The following is a 24,124-nucleotide window of genomic DNA, read 5'->3' as shown; positions in this document are numbered from 1 at the left end:
AATATAAATATGGATCTACAGTTATTTGTGTTTTGTCAAAAGAGCATATGGCCCTGAAATTACCATAGAGTTAAATGAAGAAAAAAATTAGCATTTATTGTTTGACTTTTGGACTGGATTGGATTATATTGTAAAGTGTAGCTGTTATAAAATGCATCTGAACAAAAATAGAAACTATGAAAGAATGAAAGGTCATGACGTCAATGACCGCGTTTGAATTTTGCATTGATGATACACTTTGGTGCGACTTCTATTGACGTTAACGGAGCAAGCACAGCAAATCACACCATAACCATCATATGTTTATTGTTTCACCTTTAACTGAAAAATCCCTCCACAAAATTAAAAAAAAAGCAAAAGTACAGTTTCCTTTAGTTTCTTGATCGAGGGACTGTTTGCAGATTGTATGCAGGTACGTAGGGGGTTATAAGTTCAAAGGTGTATGCAGGTGCTAGACTATGAAGTACTTTAAACGTAATAAGTAAATCCTCAAAATCAATCCTGAAGTTAGCGCAGAGTCACTCATGGGGGCTATGTGTTCTCATCTTTTTGATCCAGTTAACAGTCTCGCTGCAGCGTTTTCTACAATTCGAAAGTGTGACCGTGCCTTATTGTTTACGCAGGAGAAGAGCAAAGTACGGCTATCAATTCTAGAGGGAAAAAAAACATAAATAACTTCATCCAAGTCAGTGAATGATAGAAATAATCAGATTTTTGATACTTTTTAAAGTTGATAAAACAGGACTGAACAACATTATTGACATGACAGTTGAAAGTTTAAGTGGAATCAAGATAACTCTCAGAAAAGCACTAAGTTAGGGAATATATATTTATTTATTTAAGTGTCTAATGGCCCAAATTATTTCATTTCCTGTTCCTGCATAATAATATTATCCTGATTTTGTAGACACATAGAGGTGAGTATCGTCTAATATCGTATTACTGATGTATTTCATGTCGTAGAGAGAAACATGAAAGTCTCTTTAGCTTGTGTTAACCACAGACCTTAATTTAAACTTCTTACCAAAAACCTGTTCAAAAAGCCCATTTTGTTTTGAGACGAGGGAACCGGAGGAGCTGAAATGCCAACAGAGGTTTCAGGTTTTAGGACTCATTCCTAGAGCACCAAAGTCTGGCACCAGTGCAAAATTCAAATGCTGTCACTGACATCAAGACCTTTCCTTCTTTTATAGTTTCTTTTATAGTTTCCTTGTGTTCATTTACATATCTTTTCTATCATAGTATATGTTATTTGCATTCAAATGTGCATTATTTTGTGTTTACCAGTTTTGATGTAGCGTGTATTCACCTCCTGTCACCGTGACGACAGAATGTGTTTCTCATCCACTATACAATAAAAAGAAAACATTGCCAGCTTATAATGTTCAATAGCAAACCAGAGCCAATTTTTTTCATTTAAATTGCAAATTGTTCCTGAAATGAAAGTGTAATCTCAGTGACGTTGTTTGTCAGAGAGGAAACCCTGTATCATTCAGCTAGGCCTCGTGCATATATATGATTCATTGGATCAAACCTGCAGATTGTGATGCAGATTGACTTTCACCTCTCACCTTTCAGCCTCACTGTTAATCATGTTCCAAATCATTAGCACAGTGTGACTTTACAGCTCACTCTACAGCCTCCTGGTGCCATAAAGCAGAAATCAGCTAATTACTCACAGCTCTAGTAACCCAGTTACTTTAGCCTGGTGGAGCGAAAGCTATATTTGGCAGTCACACAAGAGGAGAATTAAGGAAATGGAGAAATATGTCCGTGCCAAGAGATATGGGGAAGCATGGCATGTGTTCATATGCCCTCGGGTGGAGCTGTGGTCTCCCCTGCTACAACAGCAGGTGGAGTCTTTTTCTCCCGCTTCTCTGCAAATGCACATATTGACGTACGGGTAATCCTCCGATCTCAGTGTTTTCCAGAGGGTAAAAGTGGGAAAGTCTCCAAATGACGTAAAAAAAAAAAATCAACTTTAGAGAGCAAATGCGGTGATGCAATAGATAGATAGAAGCAAAATAGTTTCTTAAGGCTGCTGGTAACAAGAAAAACAGGGTTAATAATGTGAACGTCCACAAAATGATTATTTGTATATCATTTAGTTACTTCATATCACGTAAATTTTGTTAAAACACATTTTCACTACCAGCTCATTAATACAGACACTTGTCAATGGCTCTTGTTGTCAGATGCCAATGCACCATTTAGCTGCAGTCTGAGATGCACCAGGCAGCTTGTCAGTTTACTCTTCTCACATTGTGTCTTCTCAAAAATAAACTTCTGTTTTCACAGGAAATGTACAGTTTCTGCTGGTTTACAGCATACAGTGTCTTTTAAAAAGAAATTTAGGCTTACTTCGGCAGGTTTAAGCAACACAAAAATGGGATTAGGGTTAGAAAATAACATCATAGTTTGGCGTAAATGTGAGGTGTGTGAGATTAGGTGGATTTGGTGGCATCTAGGGTTGAATTGCAGATTGCAACCAGCTAGAATCCCTTCAGTGTTCATTGTAGGAAGTTTTTACAGTGAGCCACATTGTCCACAGAGGTCTCTTCCTCTCCAAACAAACAGATGCAATGATTTAAACCAGTGAAAATACTTTAAATATCAGTTTAATGTTAAAAATCAGTGTAACTCCCATGCTGCTCATCGTGGAAGGGCTGCTAACTGTGGTGGCCGATAGTTAGCAGCCTAACTGTGGTGGCAAATATCCCTATCTAGAGCCTTTTTTTGTCCATTCTGGGCTACTGTAGAAACATGGCGATACAACATGGTGATCTCCACAGATAAGGACCCCCTATGTAGATATAAATGGCTCATTCTTAGATAATACCACAACAATTCTTATTTTCATGTAATTATACACAACAGAAAACATGCTTTATTTTATTTTATTGCTTTTTTGCCAACATATCCTGTTAAATTCTACACACTGGACCTTTAAAAACAATTTTTTAACTTACATCATGTAACGTTAAGTGACATACATGTCTAGTGTAGTATGCTACACAATTAGCACACTATGCTGTTGAAATCGATGAAAAATAACTTTATTGACTTTTGGTTTGACATGGCAAACAAACATCGATCTCTCAGGTGAAAGTCCAGAGTTTGTTTGACCCATCCTTCCCTCTTGCCCTTTGCGGACTTTCTTGCTCGTTATACTAAGGGAGTTGGTCGGACCATGAAAAAAAGCTGTCGTCCGGTGAATCTCGTTTTGCCGCTAAAGGGTGTCTCAGAATATGACGCTGAGGACCATTGTATAAGCATCTGTATATGATGGTTGGGAGTGAGACAGTGTTGTTCACAGAGAAAACTTTTTTTTTTCAAATAGACTCTATATGAAGATGGACAACATGACAGCTCCCCCAAAGTGTAGCTTTTCAATCTCAATCACCCTTTGATGTCTGTCTGCAGTATAGGTCATAAGCCCGCCCCTGCATGTTAGTGAATGGGCCAATCTAAAAACTCAAAGTACACGCCAAATCTATTTTTCCCAAAGATGTTTTTGTCACTGAAGGCAGTTCTCGTCACCCTGATGTTTGTTCAAGAGATCATTTTTCTAAGTGCTCTCAGCAGAAATCAACACATCATTAGCACACTGTCAACAAAACAACCACCACATCCTGCACCGATGATTTAGTCCTTGTGAGGGACGCAACAGGACGTTTTAGTGTTTACGTGACTAAAGATATGAGGTCAAACATGTCCCAGACCACCTCGGCAAGTAGTTTGAGTAATCAGATCACAATACGTCTTTGTGGTCGCTCCTTCACAGCGCATGTTAATACGGGCTTTTCTCACTCAAACTTGTCAAGTATGTCTGCTCTGTCAGTGCTTTTGGCATACAAGCGTGATCCAAAAAGCCACCTTTCGCACCCAACCAGAACACGGCTGGCTGGTGTCAGATGAAAACACGCTCAGACAGGTCTGTAGCATTGTCATGATGCCGGCAGATGGCTGGATGGCACTGCACGTGTCCACATTCAACGCACACAGGCGGCGGCACTTGAGAATGCGGCCGGACCGAATTGGTCGTGTTGCATGGAACATCGAAGGACAGTGTCAGGCAGTAATGCAGCCGGTAAACATGTGGTAAAAGTTGCGTGAGTGTGCTTATAAGGTGGGTGGGTGTGGAGGTGGATGGTCCAATAAACAACTAACTTTCACTAACTTTCATGCGGGAGTCTGGAGTTCGCTTCACATGTGGATGTGCGTTTGTCTGTTTTTCTACACCTTACCATGTGCCTCTTTTGCCTAAACCTAACCATCTTTTGTTGCTTAATCCCAACCATCGTGACAGTGGCGTTGGTTGCCATGTGCTGTTGTGTAAACATAAGGACGGTTCAACTTCATCCCACCATGTGCATTTGTTTACATCACGCTAACAGCAACCCGGAGCGTAAACTGCTGACGCAGACGGATACCTAAAACATCATAGGTAGACGCACAAGGTCACTGACAGAGTGACACCATGTGACAAATTAGGATAAAAACGTGTTGGTTGAGACCAGGTGTAAACAGGCTCAACAAGGCAACATCTAAGGAGCTGTTTGCCTTCAAAGTCACCTAAAAGTTTTTGTTTATCACTTATGTTACTACTTACAAAAGCTGACAGTGCAAATAATTTTGTCCAAATGCTTCAAACTGACCTCAAAGTTCAGGTTGGTGATATATAATAAAAGCACACACAAATGCCCTGATTACAGAGATAATCAGCTCTGCTATTATTGTAAGATGCAAGATAAAATGTCTTCCCGAGAAATGCCTTCATCCCGTCTAACCGTATAGGTCACATTGTGCTTTTATCTCCCAGCTGTCATCGCCCGTCGAGGCTATAGGTTGCTGAAATCAGATTATAGTACAACTCATTTTAGATGCTTCTACCTTCAGTGGCTATGCTTCAGCGAGCCTCCATAAATTCACAAAGGGGGGCGGGCAGAGGAGAGATAAAGCTGATGGAAATTGGAGTGTATTTTCTTTACTGTGCACCTGTGGGGGTCTCACATGTAAAGCGTCGCCTTACACTTCATTAAAGGCATGAAAAATATATAAATGATAAAAGGCTGATAGAATAGTAATATGAAAGGATAGAGTCACAGTAATAATTTATAAGCTACCTATCTACCTACCACATGATGTATGCCTGCATTTCCCATCTTTGATATTCTGGTCCGAGGCCTAAGCTCCTTGAAGATGATTGGCATTGCAAATGTCTTTTTCTACCCTCCCTTTTCCTTTTTTTTTGAAGTTTTCTCATTCCCTCCTTCCATCTCGCCCTCTTTTATTTCCCTCCCTGCTTCTCTCTCTCTCCTTTTGTTGCCATTTTTCCCCTCTCCCTCTTCAATTCAAACTCTAGACAGGTATTATACAGGAGGTAATGGAGCGTAGGAAATAAAAATAGTGCTTGACAGTCATCCGTCCATGTTAAGATCCACCGCAAAGAAATTCCAGGTACTTACAGTAAACAGGCTCCAAACTGCAAGGCAAGTTGCTCATTATGTGCGGGCAATAACAGGCTATTCTCTATCTGCTCTGCACCGTTAGCCGGTATTTACTGTACAAGTCCTGCAGGAGAGATTAGCCTCCGCTGGGCTCCTCTGGGCTCGGAGCAGAATGGCCCAGCAAGGACCTCTATTCATTAAGCCCTTAATTGCTAATTGAGGTCTTTGAATGATTCAGCAATAGCTGCTGCTGTTGGGGCATTAGCTGAGTAATTTATGGCTGTGAGAGAACACGAGGGAAAAATGAACAAGGGCGAGAAAGTGTTATTAAAAAGGACACTGGTGCCCGCACAGCTTGCTATTACACAGCCACCTTATGTTAACTCTCAAACAAATCTGTACAATTTTTTTTTTATAGGTAATTTGTTAAACTCATTATTTTCTGGGATTAAATTTCATTAAGACATAATGCAGTTTGACTCTCCACACCCTCATTTTCACACCAAATTTTAATTGAATATTTTACAATTAAGCATATTGTGCATATATGGCTCTGTCACTGAGTTATTTTAGCACTATTTTCATCTTTTATATTTCTCACAGCAGCGTTTTGATTAGGGGTCGACTGTTTTTGGTTTTTCGTGGCCGATAGCAATACTGATAATCACTAGTTAATGAGACCGATAACCGATACTATTTGGGACTGATATGCATTTACAATACAAATTAAAATCTTTCTGTCAATATTTGGAATTTGCAGTATAACAAACTTCAGCACAAAACTTTTTTAAATGCCTGTAGCAAAGGTTTAATCAAAACTGAAATGTTCAACATCAAACAACTTTTTAAAAAATATTAAATTAAAATAAAAAACTAACAAATATTAATAGCTCCCTGAGGTTTTACAAAGTAAATGTCCAGCAATGCTGACACTGTCTTTGTACTTTTTAATTAAGTAATTTTATTGGCGATCATTAAATAAAATGCTGATACAGATAATTGACAAAATGCCAAATATCGGCCCAAATAATTGGCCAGGCGATAATCTGTCGACCCCTAATTGTGACAAACAGACAGAATTAAATAGGTAAATAACTCATAGTTTGTAAATTTAGAGTGTAAAAAAAAATAATTGTCTGTAAGATGTTTTCCTTTTAAAAGATGCTGTGAAAAGAAAAAAAACTTTATTGTAAAGTTTGAAATCACTCCCTTGTTTATCTGTTAAACATGAAGATGCAGCCAGAAGATGCTTAGTTTAGCATTAGAGGTGCTTTTAGGTGGATGTTTTATATTTATATGAAGCTACATGGAGACCAGCTGTTTCCTGTTTACAGTTGGGTTAGCTATATCAGCAAACTTCCCAGTTTTTTAATCATATGTGTTGTATCCCTTTTTTTTAAAAAAATAGCAGCATTCAAGACAAGCATCACGCCTGTCACACCTCTTTTGATTCTGCAAAGCCGCAATGCAACATATAATCACACACTGGATGGAATGATGCTGCTCTTGTTTGGTTTTGTGTAAAAATGCAAAGGAGGCGTAAAGAAGTGACCTCATAGCAGCCCTATAGCACTATCTTTGTGTAAATAGGGATTATCATTATGTATTATCTAAATTTGGACGTTTTGGGTCCGTGAAATCAGGTGGAAGTGTTCTTTTTGTTCTTTTTTAGTTAGATTATTTCAGGGTGGATAATTGATCCATGGATCGGGTCAGAGCTGATCAGATCAGATCGGTGGATGAGAAGCTGCTGCAGAGGCGAGTGAAAGCAAACTCTTAGACCTGGAACAGTTAACGTGGAAGTTTGACTTTCAGTGATATTCTGCTGCTCTGTCTGTACTCAGAGTACGCTCCTCCATCCGAGAGTGAGGTGCAGTGCATTACAGAATGGTTTATATATTTAAGTTGCGCTCCAAATGAACCATCCAGCTCGAAAAATATTAAATCAGTACATGGCAGCAGATATTATTTGTGACCGGTCAACACAAAGAAATCAATGTGTGGGAAACCATGATGGTGGCAAAAACGCAAATGGCCCTGCCTATAGCCAGTGTTTGGTATGTCTGTTCTGTATCTGTAGTCTGTAGAATACATGAGGACCTGCTCCACATCCACATATAAACGGCTCAAAACACAAACTTCCCTTATTTTCAGATCATTATAAACTCATGAAAAAATAGTTATGAATATTGTATTAAATTTAGATGCCCCCAAATCCTACACACTGGACCTTTAACTATCAAAAATTGTCACAAGGCTCCTTTTCCATGGCTGATTTTTACCATTTGTCTGGGTAAATTTATTATGTTCTGTGATTAAATACCATTTAGCTACATTGCAGTTTGACCCTTCAGTCCTCATACAATTTTAATTGAGCATTGTGATTAAGCATATTATTATGTCTTTGTGTAACTTCTACATTTGTAATAATGACGGTTCTTTCTTTGTCTACGACTGACAATTGGAAGAAGTGAAGCACTCAGGTCAGCTACAATCATTACTCTGGCTGTTAAATCTCCCAGCGGCTGTGTCATTGAGTAATTTTTGCACTATTTCCAGCTTTTAGGGTATTCACAGCAGCATTTTGATAAATCCTCACATTTCATGCTGCATATGTTCTCACATAACAGCAGAAAGAGGGAAAATAACCCGTACCTGCACTGCAGTGGAGTTCGTAAATTTAGACTGTATAAAAATGTAATTAGATTTCAGTCCACATTTATTCCCTTGTAATGCGTTTGGCTGTCATTCAAAGGAATGAGGCAAAAGGGGAAAAAAATAACCGGCTTATTATAGACCCATATTTCATTCTCTTATGCAGACATTTTTTCCCAGGGAGGCAAGTAAAAGTTGAGACTTAGTTCGAGCGACGTCTGTCTCCAGAGTCCGATAAGGCAGAAGGTGACGTATTTAAATACAACTTATTTCCTTCCGTTGACGACAGTTGAGGTTAGATGCTACGCCGTCAACTCTCGAAAGATAAAATGCTGCAGTGCAACATTTGAGCAGCAGAGAGCGAGTGTGGCCTGAATGCATCCTTCACATGCCATATGTATTTGTCATATTGGATGAGGAGTTTTCATCTTTCTCCCCTCAGACGGGAGCGCGAGTCAGAGAGGAGAGATCAGGGAGAGAGGAAGTGCTAAAATGATTACTTTCACCAGTTCCTCGCTTCTTTATCTCCAGAGAATTCAGACTCTGAAGCCCCTGACAGTCGGTGTAAAAGGACCAAAGAGGATCCATGAAACACTTACACTTGGAACCTCTGCAACACGGGAGGATGCTGTAGAAGCCCTCGTAGAAAAAACATCACTGTCAAGCACTCACTTTGGCTGCTATAAGAAAGACTTTTAACAGACAAACAAAACGGCGTTGCACGGAAAAACATGCCAGTGACGAGCTGGGCTGCGCTCACAGCTTCACTGACGCATGAAGATGTTATTTAGCATTAATTTCTGGAGCGTTAAGCGTGCCAGGATGAATCCAAACCCCTCTCTCTGCTTCTGTCGTGCCTATCAGGCTGATTTGAATTCAGTGCGAGTGTGTTTTCTGGCCTGGGATGTTTCCACCAGCGTTTGCCAGCAGTTATGCCACATGTTCTTCTTAAAAGGCTTTGAGGATCTTAGAGACTCATGAATATTGTAAAAGAATCGTCTTTGAAGTCTCTCTTTTTTTTTTTTGCCATTTTCAGTCAGCTAGAGGAGTTACGTCAAACTCTTTCTTGTGACCATTTTCATTAAAAACATGTAATTGAGGGCAATTGACAAAACACTGTGGGAGCGTCTCCTGGGCGTTAATGTAGGTGATGCGTGTGGAGGAAGGAGAGACTGAAAGCTGGCATAGCAGGACAGAGATTGCCTGTAGCTGTAATTTTCTACCAGCTGCAGCCTGCAGTTATTTAGAGTTCAATGGAGGTAACAGTCGTAATACAAGGTCCACAAGCTTACAGACTTTGTAGCAAACTACAAACCGTTAGCCGAGCTAATGTCTCGTGTCCATAAGCAAGTTTGCATCAGCCTTGAAATTCAAGACACTTTGAAAAGCAGTTTACTGTTTATTTCTGGTCCATAGATGCTTTGTGTCCTCACGCTTTGAACAATGTCACTTAAATTGAGAACATCTGAGTCTGTTATTCACTTCTATTTCTTGTAAACTTAAAAATGACTTTTAATGCCTCTGTCTACTTTTTTTAAAAAGTGTATTTATTGTTAATCAATAACATTTCACAAAACAAACAAACCTCTATACACATATACACATGCTCATATACAAAGTGCAACAGTTGTAGTTCATAGCATAAATTGAATCAAGAATAAGGAAAAAAGAGGGTGATTAAAAGAGTATATTATATATTATACATAAATAAAAATTAAAAATTAATTAAAAATAAATAAAAATTGTAAAAAAAAAAAAAAAATCAAATTAATTAAATAAAATGAATTAAATCCAGTAAATAATTTGAAAAAAAAACTTTAAGAAGGGTGATGGATCTTAACTCTCCTGAGAATGGTTTATATAGCTGAAGTGATCTATAAAAGGTTGCTGAATTTTACAAAATTTCTCTTCTTTTTTTCACAGAAAATTCAGTGTTTTATTACATCATTCTTTAGATTTGAATGTGTTGGTGCATTTCTCAGTTTCCAGTTGAGCAGGATCAACCTGCCTGCCAGAAGGCTGATAAATGATACCATGATGTGTTTTTTAATTATGAGTCTATAACTGAACTGCTATCAGAGGATCTGAGTGAAGACGTCTTTGTGTAATTCTTGATAAATTATTGGAGATACTGCTCCAATAATTTGATGTCATTAGGCAGCTCCAGAGCATATGAGCTAATGATGCTTTTATGCTCATTTTCAAGGTCAGTCCTGTATTTAGGGTTTCTACTAGAACATGTTTACATGCTTTATTGTTAAAAAAAAAAACACTTCATTTTTCTCATACTTTCTGCTAGAGCACCTGTCTGAAACAGCCTGTTTTAGCGCCTTTGTCTTTAAGCTCTCCTCCTGAAAAAGGCCAGTCTGCTGTTCTTGGTCAGGGTTTCTGGGGTTTAGCATCTCAGTGTCTCTGCACTGTAATTGGAGTACAGCAGCACTGTCTACAAATAGAAGATCACAAATAAACGCGTCCAAATATGACTGGACAGAAAAATAATCTGAAATCGGGGAGAAATTAACAACACTGGCAACTAAAATTCCAGTTTTCATGATGTTAGGGTGTATGTAATGTGAACACTTGCAGTAGTGTGCTCAGAGCAGATGACCATATTAAGAAATCCTAAACAAGTTGACGTCATCTTATTTTAAAGCAGAAATAAAACATTGGAAACAGAGTATTCAGGGCAGTCAGAAACCTGAAGTTTCTACTTACAGTTATTACTTTTTAAATGTTTACATTGGTGAATCTTTCTTTTGGCAAAATGGGGCGACAACATCGGTGGCCTGAAAATGCAGCCCTTTTTTTTTTTTTTTACAAAAAAAAAGGAAAAATATAATGCTAATGGTCAGTCTGCAGTAGGAGTACAACCTGTAGTCTGGAAATGCAGTTCACCTTAATGTGTTCATCAGTGAACGATTGTCACAGTCAGAACATGCGAGAGCACAGATGGGTATGGTGGAGTAGATAATAGAAAGGAAAAAAGGCATCAAGGTTGCAGGAAAAATGTTGGAATTTGCGTATTGTACATATCATATTCTTTTATTATTGCTACTATTTATGTAATAATTGTTTGATTGCGAAGTTGTTTGTGTTGATTTCTCATTAGCTCTTGGTCTGCCAATGCACTGAATGTGCTGTACTTTTATTTCATCATTTAAAACGTTAAATATTTAAGGGAAAATGCAGAAAGGCATATTAAGCCCCCTTTTAAGCAACAGGTTGACATATTTAAAGATGCACAACCACTTTTTTGCCTCTCTTGTGTCACTGCATGAATTATGAAAGTGAAGCCAAGGAGATGTTAGCTTAGCTTAGCACAAAGACTGCAAACTGGTGTAAACAGCTAGCCTGGCTCTGTCTAATTCATAAGTGATTTTTGCATTTCTTCTTCTTTTTCTTCTTCTACTTCCTTGCACTAATCACAGCAATCAGAATCTGATGACGGCTGCTGGGTTTTTTTGGTCGCTGCCAGTCAAACCTTATCAGTGGGCAGCCATACAGCCCTTGTGTAGATGTTTTTTTTTTTTAAATTATTGTTGTTAATTTAATGTTAATGTTATAGAGAAATATGTGAGGGGGTTTAAAGAATCATTTTTAAGCGTACTTCTTGGTTGCTGACATGCTGTAAAGGTCTTTTAGGTCTTATTGCTTTTTTTACACCCAGAAACAGAAGCAAGAAGCGCGGCGGATCTACGTATCAGCCACATTTCTGCTTTCTGCTCTTTTCACTAAGTATGAATACACATATAAAATAACTTTTTTTCTTTTTTTTCACTTACTTGCTGCTGCAGTCTTTTAAACCAAATGCCGTTCATTCAAACATTTAATGTGTTTAATGAGCAAAAATCCAACGCTTTCATTTGGCACTATATCCCAGCTCAGTATGGGCTTAAATTAAGGAAATTACATTTTCTGATATTAAATCTGCTTAAAAATGTCCTCTTGCTTGCTTAATCAACCGTCTAATGGCCTCACCTCTGTACATTTGCCCTAAAAGAGGCCATTTAGTGCCATCAGTCACTCGCTGTGTTGGGTTAGGCGCCGGAGCTGTGGGGTTTATTCAGGGGTGGAGACGGACTGAATGGGGTTTGATTTGAATGGATCGAATGGTGGGCTTTTTAACCCCCTGCTCTGATAATTAAGTTAATCAGCTCCAGAAAACTCAGTGACATCGCCAAATTAAGGGACTCGCAGTACTGTTAAATTATCCACCATTCTGTGAGGTGCAAAAGGAGATTTTTTTGGGAACAGCAGAGATTTAGAGCGGATTATATGTGAGTTAGAAAAGGAAGTGAGGAGGTATGATGGGGAAAATTGTAATGGGAAGTGTGCCCGACTGCAGGGAGCATTATGGTGTATGTGTTAGTGTATTTGTGTGTGTGTGTGTGTGTGTATGTGAGGATGGGTGAGATATATTTTCAGAAACTACCTGTACATATCATTACATCTCTGCATCCTTTCCCTATATTCACTCATCTGTATTCAGGCCCCTGACAAGTTTTTGCAGGAGCCATAAAACATTCGCAGATTAAAATACATCCACAAGTAGAGTCTGCTGTTCACCTGAGCTGCATGTCTTTAAAAAGAGGAAACTAGAGTAGACATGACATCATTCGTCAATTAAACAAGCTGTCAATATATAGAAAATCAATAGGCAGCTGTTTTGATTATTGATTAATCTTTACTTTGTGTTTGTCTGTCTGTCAGAGTGTCCCATTCTCATGAATGGGATATCTCAAGAAAGCTACAAGGGAATTTCTTTAAACTTGGCCCATACGTTCACATGGACTCAACAATTAACTGATTAGATGGTCATAGGTAAAGGTCACTGTGACCCTGCATCCGTCTCATTCTCGTGAATGCATATTTAAAGAATGCCCCAAGGGATTTTTTTCAAATTTGTCACAAACGTTAACTCAGACTCAATATAGAAATTATTAGACTTTGTTGGTCAAAGGTCAAGGTCTCTGTGACCCAGCATCTGGTGAATGCATATTTCAATAATATGTTGAGGGAATTCCTCCAGATTTGATATAAACATCCACTTGGACTCAACAATGAACTGATTCGATTTCCAATAATAAAAGATCAAGGTCATTATGACCCTGAGTTTATCTAATTCCTGTAAACATGATACCTCAAGAATATCTTGAGGGAGTATCTCCAAATTTGGCACAAACATGTATGTGGACTCAGTGATGAACTGATTAGACTTTGATGGTCAAAGGTCACTATGACCTTCTGTCTCATCCTCGAGGGATTTCTTCAAATTTGACTCAGACGTCCATTTGGACTCAAGAATCAACTGATGAGATTTTGGTAATCAGAAGTCAAGGTCATGGTGACCTCATCTGTGTAATTATTGTGAATGCAATATCACAAGAACACCTGAGAGACTTTCTTTTTTTACTTTGGCACAAAAGTTAACTTTGAGTCAAGGATGAACTGTCTCGAATCTGTTTGTCAAAGGTCAAGGTCACTTTCATTTCACAAAACATATTTTTGCCCATAACTCAATAAATCATACTCTAATTATGTTGAAATTGTAAACTAATGTCTATTCTTAAAACAAACTGAGGAGAGGAGAGGACATAAGACAAAGCTAGAAAAGTTGCATAACATCACTCAATGGAAACACAGTCATTTCGCAATTGTGTTTATCGTCATTTTGAAAGTATTGCTGAATCTTTGCACAAATCTAAAAAATCTAAATCCTTGTGCTAAAATAGATTGTCTCAGAAAGAGGGAGAATACAGGCGTCCCAGCACAGAAACGTGCTTTTGACAGTTAAAACTTGTAAACATGTCCTCATAGAAACCCAAAATGGAAGTATGAACTTAAAAATGAACCTAACAGGTCCTCTTTAATGTAAACTTATCGATTATTTTCTGCTCTACCACAATCTTTTCTCAGTGAGATATTTTTTGCTCCTCCAGGGTGAAAAGAGCCTCTGCTGTGATAATAATAAGTGCACGGTTTGTGAAATCCGGGTCTAAAAGCCTCATTGTCAAAAGATACACACTTAAAAATCCTCACCAACAGGGTTCTCCAGGAAGCAACAACCTGAGAGGTGCCTCCTTCATCTCTGAGTGGATGTGCCAAATATATCGCCATGGTGACACTTTCTGGTCCCCTGGAGGGCTGCAGCATTATGGGAACAAACAGTGTAGCCTGCAGGGAGGCTGTAATTTATTTGTGTCCAGCCAAATCCTTTTTTCCCCCCGTTGACCTGGTTTTTATTTGACAGTAATGAAGCTGTCTTTGACTATTGCACAGTCTTTGGTGTTTATACCAGAGGTGGAGGAAGTATTCAGGTCCTTTACTGAAGTAAAAGTACCAATACCACGATGTGAAAGTACTCTATTACAAGCAAAAGTCCAGCATTCAAAAAAATGCTTATTAGCAAAGTGTGCTTAAAGTATCAAAACTATAGTATTTTTTTTCACAGTGAGATTCCCCGTGTGACTGATATTTTATCATTTATATTATTAGATTATTAGATCAATACTGATACATTTTACTATTGTAACTGGTCGAGATGGAGCTACTTTATATAGTAAAGGTATATCAGGTCTACCTGATAAATCAGAGGGGTAATTACCTTTTCTATAATTTCTGCTATTTTTGTGGAATATTTTTTACTTCTTTGTGTCTTTAAATATAATTTTTAAATAAAACCATGTAAGAAATTTAAGGAGAAATGCATCCCATAGACGTTACATGGTACTACAACTGAACACTGCTTTTTTGTATGGGGTCACAAGGCAAAGAGGTATAACCATTTAAAACCTGGGTCTACATCACTGGTCAAAAGCATCTTGTTGTGCGCTCAGATGCTTTTCATAAATATTTCCACCTCTGAACCGTGAGCGGATTCGTTTGATTTGACGATTTTAATGACTTGGCATGAAATGTCCAATTAATTGCAAGAAATGTATATTTTTAGAATTATTAAAATACACTGGGGAAAAATGTTCAGAAAGTGTTATTCATTATTATCATAATAATATATTAATATTAAAATTATGTTACAGAATTGTTGTTATTCTTAAGCACTGTTTTCAGTCATGTCCTTGTTAAATTTTGGGTCATTTCTTCTCAAATCACTAATTGCCTTCTTCCCATGTTTTTGAAAGATCACAAGCCAATTTAATCAGGTTTTATGTGCTTAATCTCTAAAAATATGTTATTTCTTATCATCTTTCAATATGTTTTTGTATTCAAAATCTTTATCTGAGAGGCAGCGCATGTAGCTGCAGCAGCCTGTAGCTCCTAAAGTCCTTGCTACTTTTTTGCTATATTTTTCTATTTTTTCAAACCCATGGCCGCTGAAGCATGACTGTTCTATGATAGAGAAGCACTTACAAACATCAGGAAAAATTGTATGGGTCTGGACTGAATGCCGCAGCCCGGGAGAAGAGCGCCGGATGAAGAGAAGGAGGAGAGCCAGCATCAGGGCAAGGCTGGCTTGACTTGCACCAAGAGCTGTTCTCTACCAAGTCCTCATCTTGCTAATACCCACTCACAGGAGAATAAAGTGGATGAGACGCCACTGAGGCTCACTCAGCAACGGGAGATCAGGGACTGCTCTGCGCACATCTTAACACACATGGTTAACCTCTAACATCCCGGATCAAGCTGTTGCAATGGATGGGTGGACCTTGTTGGGAGCCATAGAGACACAAGACTGATGCAAATCTATAAAAATGCACTGCAGGAATTGAATTTTCATAGTAGCTGCTGATTTCAGTCAACTTATCCTTCAACTCCAAAGCTGTAGCAGGATCAAAGACAAATCTAATTTTGTTTTTTAAACTTTTTTTTAAAAAATGACCAATAAATCTAAATTCTACCTTCTTCTACCTTCTGATCTTACTAAAAAAAACTGTAGATAAAAGATTGCCTTGAAAAAACTATGTTAAGATAACTATTAGTCTCAAGTTTACTTTACAAATAATTATTAAATTTACTTAAAATTTAGTTGAATTTAATTGATTTTGTTAATTTTGTGTAACATAAAAACTGATAATGAAGTTAACTTTTACCTTTGTATGTTTAAGCAACTCTTTTATTATAAGTAAGATCAACTTTGATTTACAGTTTAACAATTCCACTTGTAAAATTAATGTAATTAAGTAAACAGTAGACTATTTCCTTCTGAAATAAAAAAAAAGTAAAAGTATAATATAATAGCATGAAATAGAAAACTCAGAATTGTTGTACACTTGGCTCTTGTCCACCACATAATAGTTGGAGTGCCTGGAAGATGCCTGACTGACATGTTAAGGCATTGCAAGTCGAGGAATTTCGAAAAGAAAAAAAAGAGGTGAAAAGCGAGTGAAAACTCTTGTGACTCTTGTGCTATTTTCAAACATGGGAACACAGTTCTCAAATATAGTGAGATTTTAGATTCACACTTATGAATCACAGCTGCATGTCAAGAGATCTCACCTTCTGCAGAAAGCTCTCTGTCTCTGCCTCCATGTTAACGTTAAAGAAAAAGGGGGTCACAGTGTAGAGAACAATTAGAAACAAGACAACTGGATAACCAATTCTAGAACTGGAAAGACTTATTAATGAATTATTAGCCGAGAAAAAATAAATATAAAAATCTTTTTAAAAATCACATTATCAAATAATAATAACAATAATAATAATAATAATAATAATAATAATAATAATAATAATAATAATTTTATTGTTATTATTATTATTATTGATAACAATAATAATAATAATAATAATAATAATAAGAAGAAGAAGAAGAAGAAGAAGAATATTAAAAAATGATGACCTGTTTAAGTCATTTTTTTTAAGCAAGAACAACTTCAAATGTGAATATTTTCTGTCTTTCTTGTTTTGAATTTTTTGGGGTTTTAGGTTGTTGGTTGAACAAAACCAGCAATCCGAAGCAGATCTGCAATAGAAACAGTTACAACAATGGATACAGTTACAGTTGGTAACTGGTATACAAGTTTAAACCGTCACTTAATTCACACATATAAATGAGACAGATTATTTGTGAAAAAGTACTCTTCTGCCTACTCTATTGCATTTTGGTGCCTCTGGTGGTCCTCCTGCATGTGGATGAAGCAACCAATCAGTCGGGGAGTTTGAAACACAGCTGTCAATCACTGCTACCAAACTGTGGACAAACTGTCAAACTAGGCAGCGCTGATCAAAATGAATTAAGATTATGTTACTGCATTGCCTATTTCTTGAGAGGTAGGCATTCTGCTTAAATGTTTTCAGAAAGTTTTTGACCCAGGCACCAGGTTTGAAACAGTTTGCTGAAGTGACCCACTACTGGCCAGAGTAAACTGTCTCATTTTGCAGCTAAACAGTACACTAAAATATGTTTATGAAAACACTTGAGGTCAAAAATGATAATGCAGTAACAGTTAATTAATATTTTATCAGAGCTTCCTCGTTTGACAGTTTGATCGCAGTTCATGAGCAGTCTCATGTCATATTGTATGAATGTAGTGAGAGTTTCACCAAATATAACACAAACTTATTTTAAAAAATTTTTACTAACTATAGCCTTAATTAAACAGCCAATCAACTGAAAAGCAACTATTTTTATAGTTGGTTAATTATTTTGAGCTTTTCCAAATGATTGATCCTTCACTTTTCTCTGTTTTATAATGTAGTAAACTAAAGATCTTTGGGTTTTGGATTGATGGTTGGACAAAACAAAACATTTAAAGACGTCACCTTGGAATTTTTCCATGAATCCATTATTATTCACAAAACAAATCAACAGATCAATCAATATTGAAAATAGTCATCAGATGCAGCTCTAATTTGAAAGCAGGCTGGGTTTTGGGAAACTGATAGACACCTTTCACTGTTTTATGACTATTGTGGACCAAATTATTCATGGAAAAAAACAACAAAAATAAACAATGACAGATTAGTTGAAAATTTTAAATAAATGTGTCAGCTCCAAATGACATAAAATTGTAGCTTTCTGTTTCTTGTCCTCACTTATAAACAAATAATAAAATATGATCCCACAAATCAAGCATTTTCTGATTGAAGCTTTCATCTCAAAATGCTTTTTAGAGGATATTTTGACCATCCAGTTTGGTTTTTTCCAGAAATGGAGTTTTCTCAACCCAAACAAAAACCCTACAATTATCTCCAACACATGCTTTCAGCTCTGCCCGGTGTTTATATCCCACTGCTGCTCGCTGTTTGGCTTTCTGTGTGTAACATCCACAGTCTAACCTTCCTAGCTTTCTGAGCTGTGTGCAACTGTGTCTCCCAGCAGGCCGTGCTGCAGGACGAGGATGACTGGGAAGACCCTGACCAGCAACGTGACCAACAAAAATGACCCGCGCTCCCTCAACTCCCGTGTCTTTATCGGCAACCTCAACACAGCTGTGGTAACCAAGGCCGACATCGAGGTCATCTTCTCCAAATATGGCAAGATCGTGGGCTGCTCTGTGCACAAAGGTTACGCCTTCGTTCAGTACGCCAGCGAGAGGAATGCCAGGGCAGCTGTGGCCGGGGAGTACGCCAGAGTGATCGCCGGACAATCATTAGGTAATGTTGTTCAAATGTGCAACACTGAATTGTAAGAGCGTGGAAACTACACTATACTCATTTACACATCTGGGCATGCACCATTATGGGATGTGTTTCTGCCACATTTTCAATGCTTTGGCTTTGTGGTCGTGTACCCACACTAAAAAGAATAGTGTGACAGATTTAGGGGGATTTATTGGCGTCTAGGGGTGAGGAATACAGATTTCAAACATCTGAAACTTCTCCTGATTAGGATTTCTTCAGTCATCATTGTTAGAAAGTTTTCACCAGGAGCCATATCATCCACAGAGCTCTGTCCCTCTCCAAAACAAACAGACAAGGGGTTTTAAACTTGTTAAAATCCTTACCTTAAATGCAGATGTCCGGACTTTACCACACTTGCAAACTCGTGAACTTTGCATGCATGCTCACTGAAAGTCTGCAAATGCAGAGGGCTATCCAAATTCATAATTGTGTAGGCTTCACCAGATTTGACTGAATTAATTATTTATTTGTTTTTTCAAATCAATGTATTATGACATTATACAATGGTATACATGTGCTGCAATTGCTGTACGTTACTTACTCAAACGTTACTTGAAATATGTGGGCCAGAAATTATATTAAACCGCATTATGATACAGTAAAAGTATAGGCTACGGGTCATTAAATGCATTGTATTATTGCAGCCTTTATAAAGCTGTGCAGTGTATGCCAAATATGTAGGCTAGGAAAACTGACTGGGAATCAACAAAAGACGGTCTTCCAATGTAAGTCAGTTTAATTAGTCATAGTATTGTATAGAAATGAATGAATATAAGTTTAACTCCCCAAAAAGTATAAACATGGGATTCATCTCTGCTGGGACAGATGAGCAGACATTAACTACCAGCTTGTCTGAGGAATTTGACACCAGCAATAAGACTGTAGTTGTTGCCTGAATGTTTCAACAGCAACAAGTGAAAAAGACTTGAGGTCCGACTGTTAGCGACTCGCAGTCTCTGACATCGCCTTTACGAGATGATAGTGCGCACATCACAGAACGTATGACTGAAGTTTGTGAGGGCTCAGTCCCCAAGATCAGAGGGCAGACATTCGGGATCAGCCTGAAAAAAGCATATTTAATTTATGGATCAGTGCATCTACCATGCTGCTTGTTAAAGAAAAATCAACTTCAGTGGGCAATGCAAAAAAACGGCCCGGTCTGGAGCCAGTGTGAGGTTTGTCCATTCTGAGCCGCTGTAGAAACATGGCCATGTAGGGATCTCCGTAAGTGAGATATAAACGGCTCATTCTAAAGTAACAAAACATGATGATTGTTCTTTTCCGGAGATCAAACACTAAAGAAAACAAACTAAATTTATTATCTTCCATTTCTGGCAAAATGTCCTCCAAATCTTACACACTTGACCTCTAAAAGAAATGATATGACAAGACATAAAAGATGCTCTCAGTTGTTCTTCAGTATAAGTTTAAATTATAAGACAGATCCCAAAAGTACATTACTGATCCCCGGCATCATTTTAAAAGCATGCATATAACCAATCTGCCGTGTGATTTGACTCTGCCACTACAGCGCAGCTCAGCTGAACACATTTATAAATAGTAATATGTAAGAGTACAAAGCAAGTAAGAGAGGGTGGCAGCTCAACCCCCCATGTAGGTAAATGCCACTTAGCGGTCCGTGGTTGGTCCTTCGGCGTGCCGTTCAGCTGGCAAGCAGAACATGAGGATTAAAGTGAGATGAATAAGAGTCAGATGTATTTAAAGTAGCAGTGGCCTGTGGATTCTTATTTCCGTTTTCCTTTTCTTCGAAGTTCAAGTTTCGTTTTAGCAGCTGATAACAGCTCCGAGCAGAAAAGAACCGTCTGTTGAAATTGGAATAAACTTAGTTGAAAAGTTTTTTTTTTTTTTTTTTAAATAATCATTATAACCTTTATTTCAACGGAATTAAATGACTACATTTTCAGAATGTAACTTGCAAGACATTTTATTGCAAAAGGGGTTAAAAAATAAAAATTAAAAAATAAAAGTCCTTCCTTTACTTACATTATAGTGATTGCAGGACAAAAGTTTCCCTTTCTCTTTGTTTAGTCTAGTACTAAAGTATTTGTATCTAGAAAAACTGGATAATTAAGCTGTAATTTGCAGGCTGTAATCTGAAATGTTGCCCATACATTAGTTTGTTTCATGCATTTTTGTGTGAGCGAGACACCTTCATATTCCACTACCACAGGTAGAAAACTCAAACATGTATGTTATATTTAAACCAAAAGATGCAAAAGCAATAAAAAGTACAAAAAAGTACATAGAAAGACAAAGCAAGAGACATAAAAGAAGAGGTATATAACAAAAGGTAATGCCATAAAAGCAAAAAGAGGTTTAAGATTGGCAGTATGATTCAAATTTAGTCAGTCTGAGGCCTTAAAGCATGTTATTTCAAACTCTTATTTTTAATCAATATTGTCTGAAGACCTCAAGCTGCCATCTGGTTCGTTTATGGACAAAAGTGTGATATATCTCAAAGGCAAGCTTAAATTTGATCAGTATAAAAAAAAAATATTTCTGAAACGGAGCTGGTATAAAGACACGAAGATACAGAATCCATTTTTAGGAGTTGCAGTGAAGCGAGCTCGAACATAAAGAAAAGACGAACAGACAGACAGGAGGAAACATTCAGAGCCTGGTCCTCATGGGCATCGAGTGGATCCCTGTAAATCTTCCTTATATTACTTATTGATTAGTTCACAGCCTCCTCCATGGAAAATAAAAAGCCTCCCTGAGCCCTGCTCTCTCATTAAATATGAATAAGAGCGCTGTGGGGTCACATCTGTAATTCCACCCTGTGTTTGTGCAGTTTCATGCATTTTTTTGGCTGTAAAATTACATATGGCTCGGGTAAAACTGCAAGGTGGAGTTTTTTTTGTGTGACTCAAGAACTATTATTGTATTTTTGTAGAACACTATGGCTGATACTTCAGTAAGACTAAAATAACTGGCCTGAGCTAATTTAGTGGTACTATATAGCTTTGGCAATGATTTATATTACTGGTACTAATAACACTGTGCGTGTTAAACTGGCAACATTTGGACCCGAAACAGAGAACGGTTAGAAAATCTGACATATTTTAAACAACTGCTGTATAATCCAAACATATTTGGAATAAAAATGAAGGCCAGAGGTGAAATGATAAGCCAAACTGGTTGCTTTAATCATCATATTTATCATATTTTTGCTCAAAAATTTACTGAGAGATTAATATTCACATTTAAGGAGTGCTAACTGTAGTTTTTTTATTATTTAAATAAAGTACTTTGGGTAATCTGAACTATTAGAGGAGCCAAAATGAGACTGTCATATTCTTCTAAAAACTCAATTGAACATAAAAATTTACAGAAAGAAAGAGATGACTGGTTGCTCTGTAGATTATAATCAAATGTAGGTCAAAAACTTGTGTCGGGTGTTCGTGGAAAACAGGAACCAAAAGGATAAACAGGAAGGAAATCCAGGCACTCCAGAAGTGTGAAAAACATAACCTAAAAAACATGTTTTGACCACTAATGGTCTTTGCCGGGGCTTTAAAAACATGTGCATTATAGATGCGGCCCGTCATATATCGTGGCAGCAACCAATAGGAAGTCATCACATAACCCAGATGATGAAATGACAGGTAAAAACATGATGCATGACAAGCCTCGTATTTTCATGTTTTTGAAATATAGTATAATATATATAGTTCTTTTTTTCACTTCCACAGCAAATACTTTTGTTTTTGTTTTTTGTTTTTTTAATATTTCTCCAAAGAGAGACAGAAGATGATGACCTTTGTTAACTGCTCAGATTTTGTTTAAATTGTTGCCATATTCGCAGATATGAGCAGAAAATTTAATGATCAACTAAAAATGAAACTCAAGCTTTAACAAAGTGGAAATGTACAAAATAAACAAACATAGTAAAAATGTCATTCATGAGCTTTAGAGGTGCTGGTTGGCTGATTTTTAGAAATTTGGGCTGAGCCAATCTGACTCCTTTGCCCTGTTTACAGTCTTTATTCTCAGCTAACCATCTCCTTTATTAAGATATGATAGTGTATCAATCTTCTCATGTAATGCTCAGAAAGAAAATCTTCCTTTTTATTTTAGTTTGTAATCCTGGAAACCATCACTGGCTCCTTTATTTCATTTTGCACAATGTATGCTTTATCAATTTTTAAGGAGGCATTTTGGAGGGACAGTTTGCCCCCAGAATCAAACATACATATTTTTCGTCTTATCCTTAGTGCTGTTTATCACTTTAGATTGTTTTGCTGTGAGTTTCTGAGTGCTGCAGATATCTGTCTTCTCTCTAATATAATGGGACTAGATGGCAGTCAGCTTGTGGTGCTCAATTTGGGCATTTTGGTCCCCAGATTATGCTGTGGAGGAAAGGCTTTTCACCGCGAGGCTCTGAAAAAATCATTATCTCCTTTCTGCTTGGTGTCCAGTGTCGGCAAAAAATGTTAATTGGTTTGTTTACTATATTAATTGAATGCCACTGTCAAACCGAACCTGTTCAGTATTTAAAACTTCACGAATATGCAAATATTTGGCATAGTTCTGATTTAGGTATGGACCTATTTTCTTTCTACCGCACCACGCTCGCCAACTGTATCACTGCTCACAAGGAAGCGTGAATTTGTTTCAAGTCCACCTAGCACCACTGAGCGAGCTAACGTTACAGCTCAGCCGATGAGGATGCCATTATTGTTTTCATCTGCACTGTCATGAGCATGAGCATCTCGTCTACGCTTAGATGCACTTTTCCTTCTGCACAGTGATACAGGCGGAGGATGTAGGTTGACAGAAAATAGTTCCTACCTGAAACTGCTCACACCAAGGTCTGTGGATTATCTCGAGTAACCGGATCATGATTTCTAGAAAGAGACATTGCTGTTGAGTCTTTATTTGTATTTTTCTGGCGCTTTGAGCACCACAAGCCGAGTGCCATCTAGTTCCATTTTACTGATGAGAACACACACATCTCTGCAGCTGATATCTCCAACAGTTGGCAACTCAAAGCAAAAATAATCTAGACTGATAAACAGAACCCCAGATAAGAGGAAAATGATGTTTTTTTTTATTTTTGGATGAACTGTCCCTTTAAGGTCTTCACATCAGTGCCAATTAAGTGTTATAAATGTTGACCAGAAGTGTGTCTTCATGAAAGGACTACTGACAAAAAACAGTACGTTCATTCAGAGGACCTAATTACTGACGAGAAAAATGTTAATACCTCAGCGCTTTATGGCGCCACACTGCTGAAATATTCACACTGCTGTCAACACAAATCCACATGTCCCGTCTGTCTCGTCCTGTCTGCATCACTGTGTCCACTTAAACTCCTCTCATTGTTATGCGCACTGACAAACCACAACACCGTTATATATTTCAACACCACAGTAGACAGGAAAGAGCGTCTCAGGTGAACATGAGTCTCCCGAACA

The 24,124-nt window shown here is 37.6% G+C and overlaps 1 protein-coding gene across 5 annotated transcripts in view; it reads left to right on the top strand.

Annotated features, from left to right (window-relative positions):
- LOC121951759 (RNA-binding Raly-like protein) overlaps positions 1-24,124 on the top strand; it is a 62,601-nt gene that overhangs the window by 5,743 nt on the left and 32,734 nt on the right. For 3 of the 5 annotated variants that reach the window (XR_015778199.1, XM_042498218.2, XM_042498216.2), the window contains exon 2: positions 18,385-18,659. Coding sequence is in view for 4 of the 5 variants with exons in the window: in XM_042498218.2 (XP_042354152.2) it covers positions 18,404-18,659 (256 nt within the window). In the remaining variant the exon portion in view is untranslated. Of the gene's footprint in view, positions 1-18,381; positions 18,660-24,124 lie in introns of all 5 variants that reach the window. The other 2 variants (XM_088085717.1, XM_088085716.1) reach the window with 1 other exon arrangement.

Source organism: Plectropomus leopardus, chromosome 12 (assembly GCF_026936395.1).
Source record: "Plectropomus leopardus strain MGB_pleo_1.0 chromosome 12, ASM2693639v1, whole genome shotgun sequence".
NCBI lineage: Eukaryota > Metazoa > Chordata > Actinopteri > Perciformes > Serranidae > Plectropomus > Plectropomus leopardus.
Note: the sequence above shows the minus strand (reverse complement) of the source record. Positions and strands in the feature narration are given on the sequence as shown.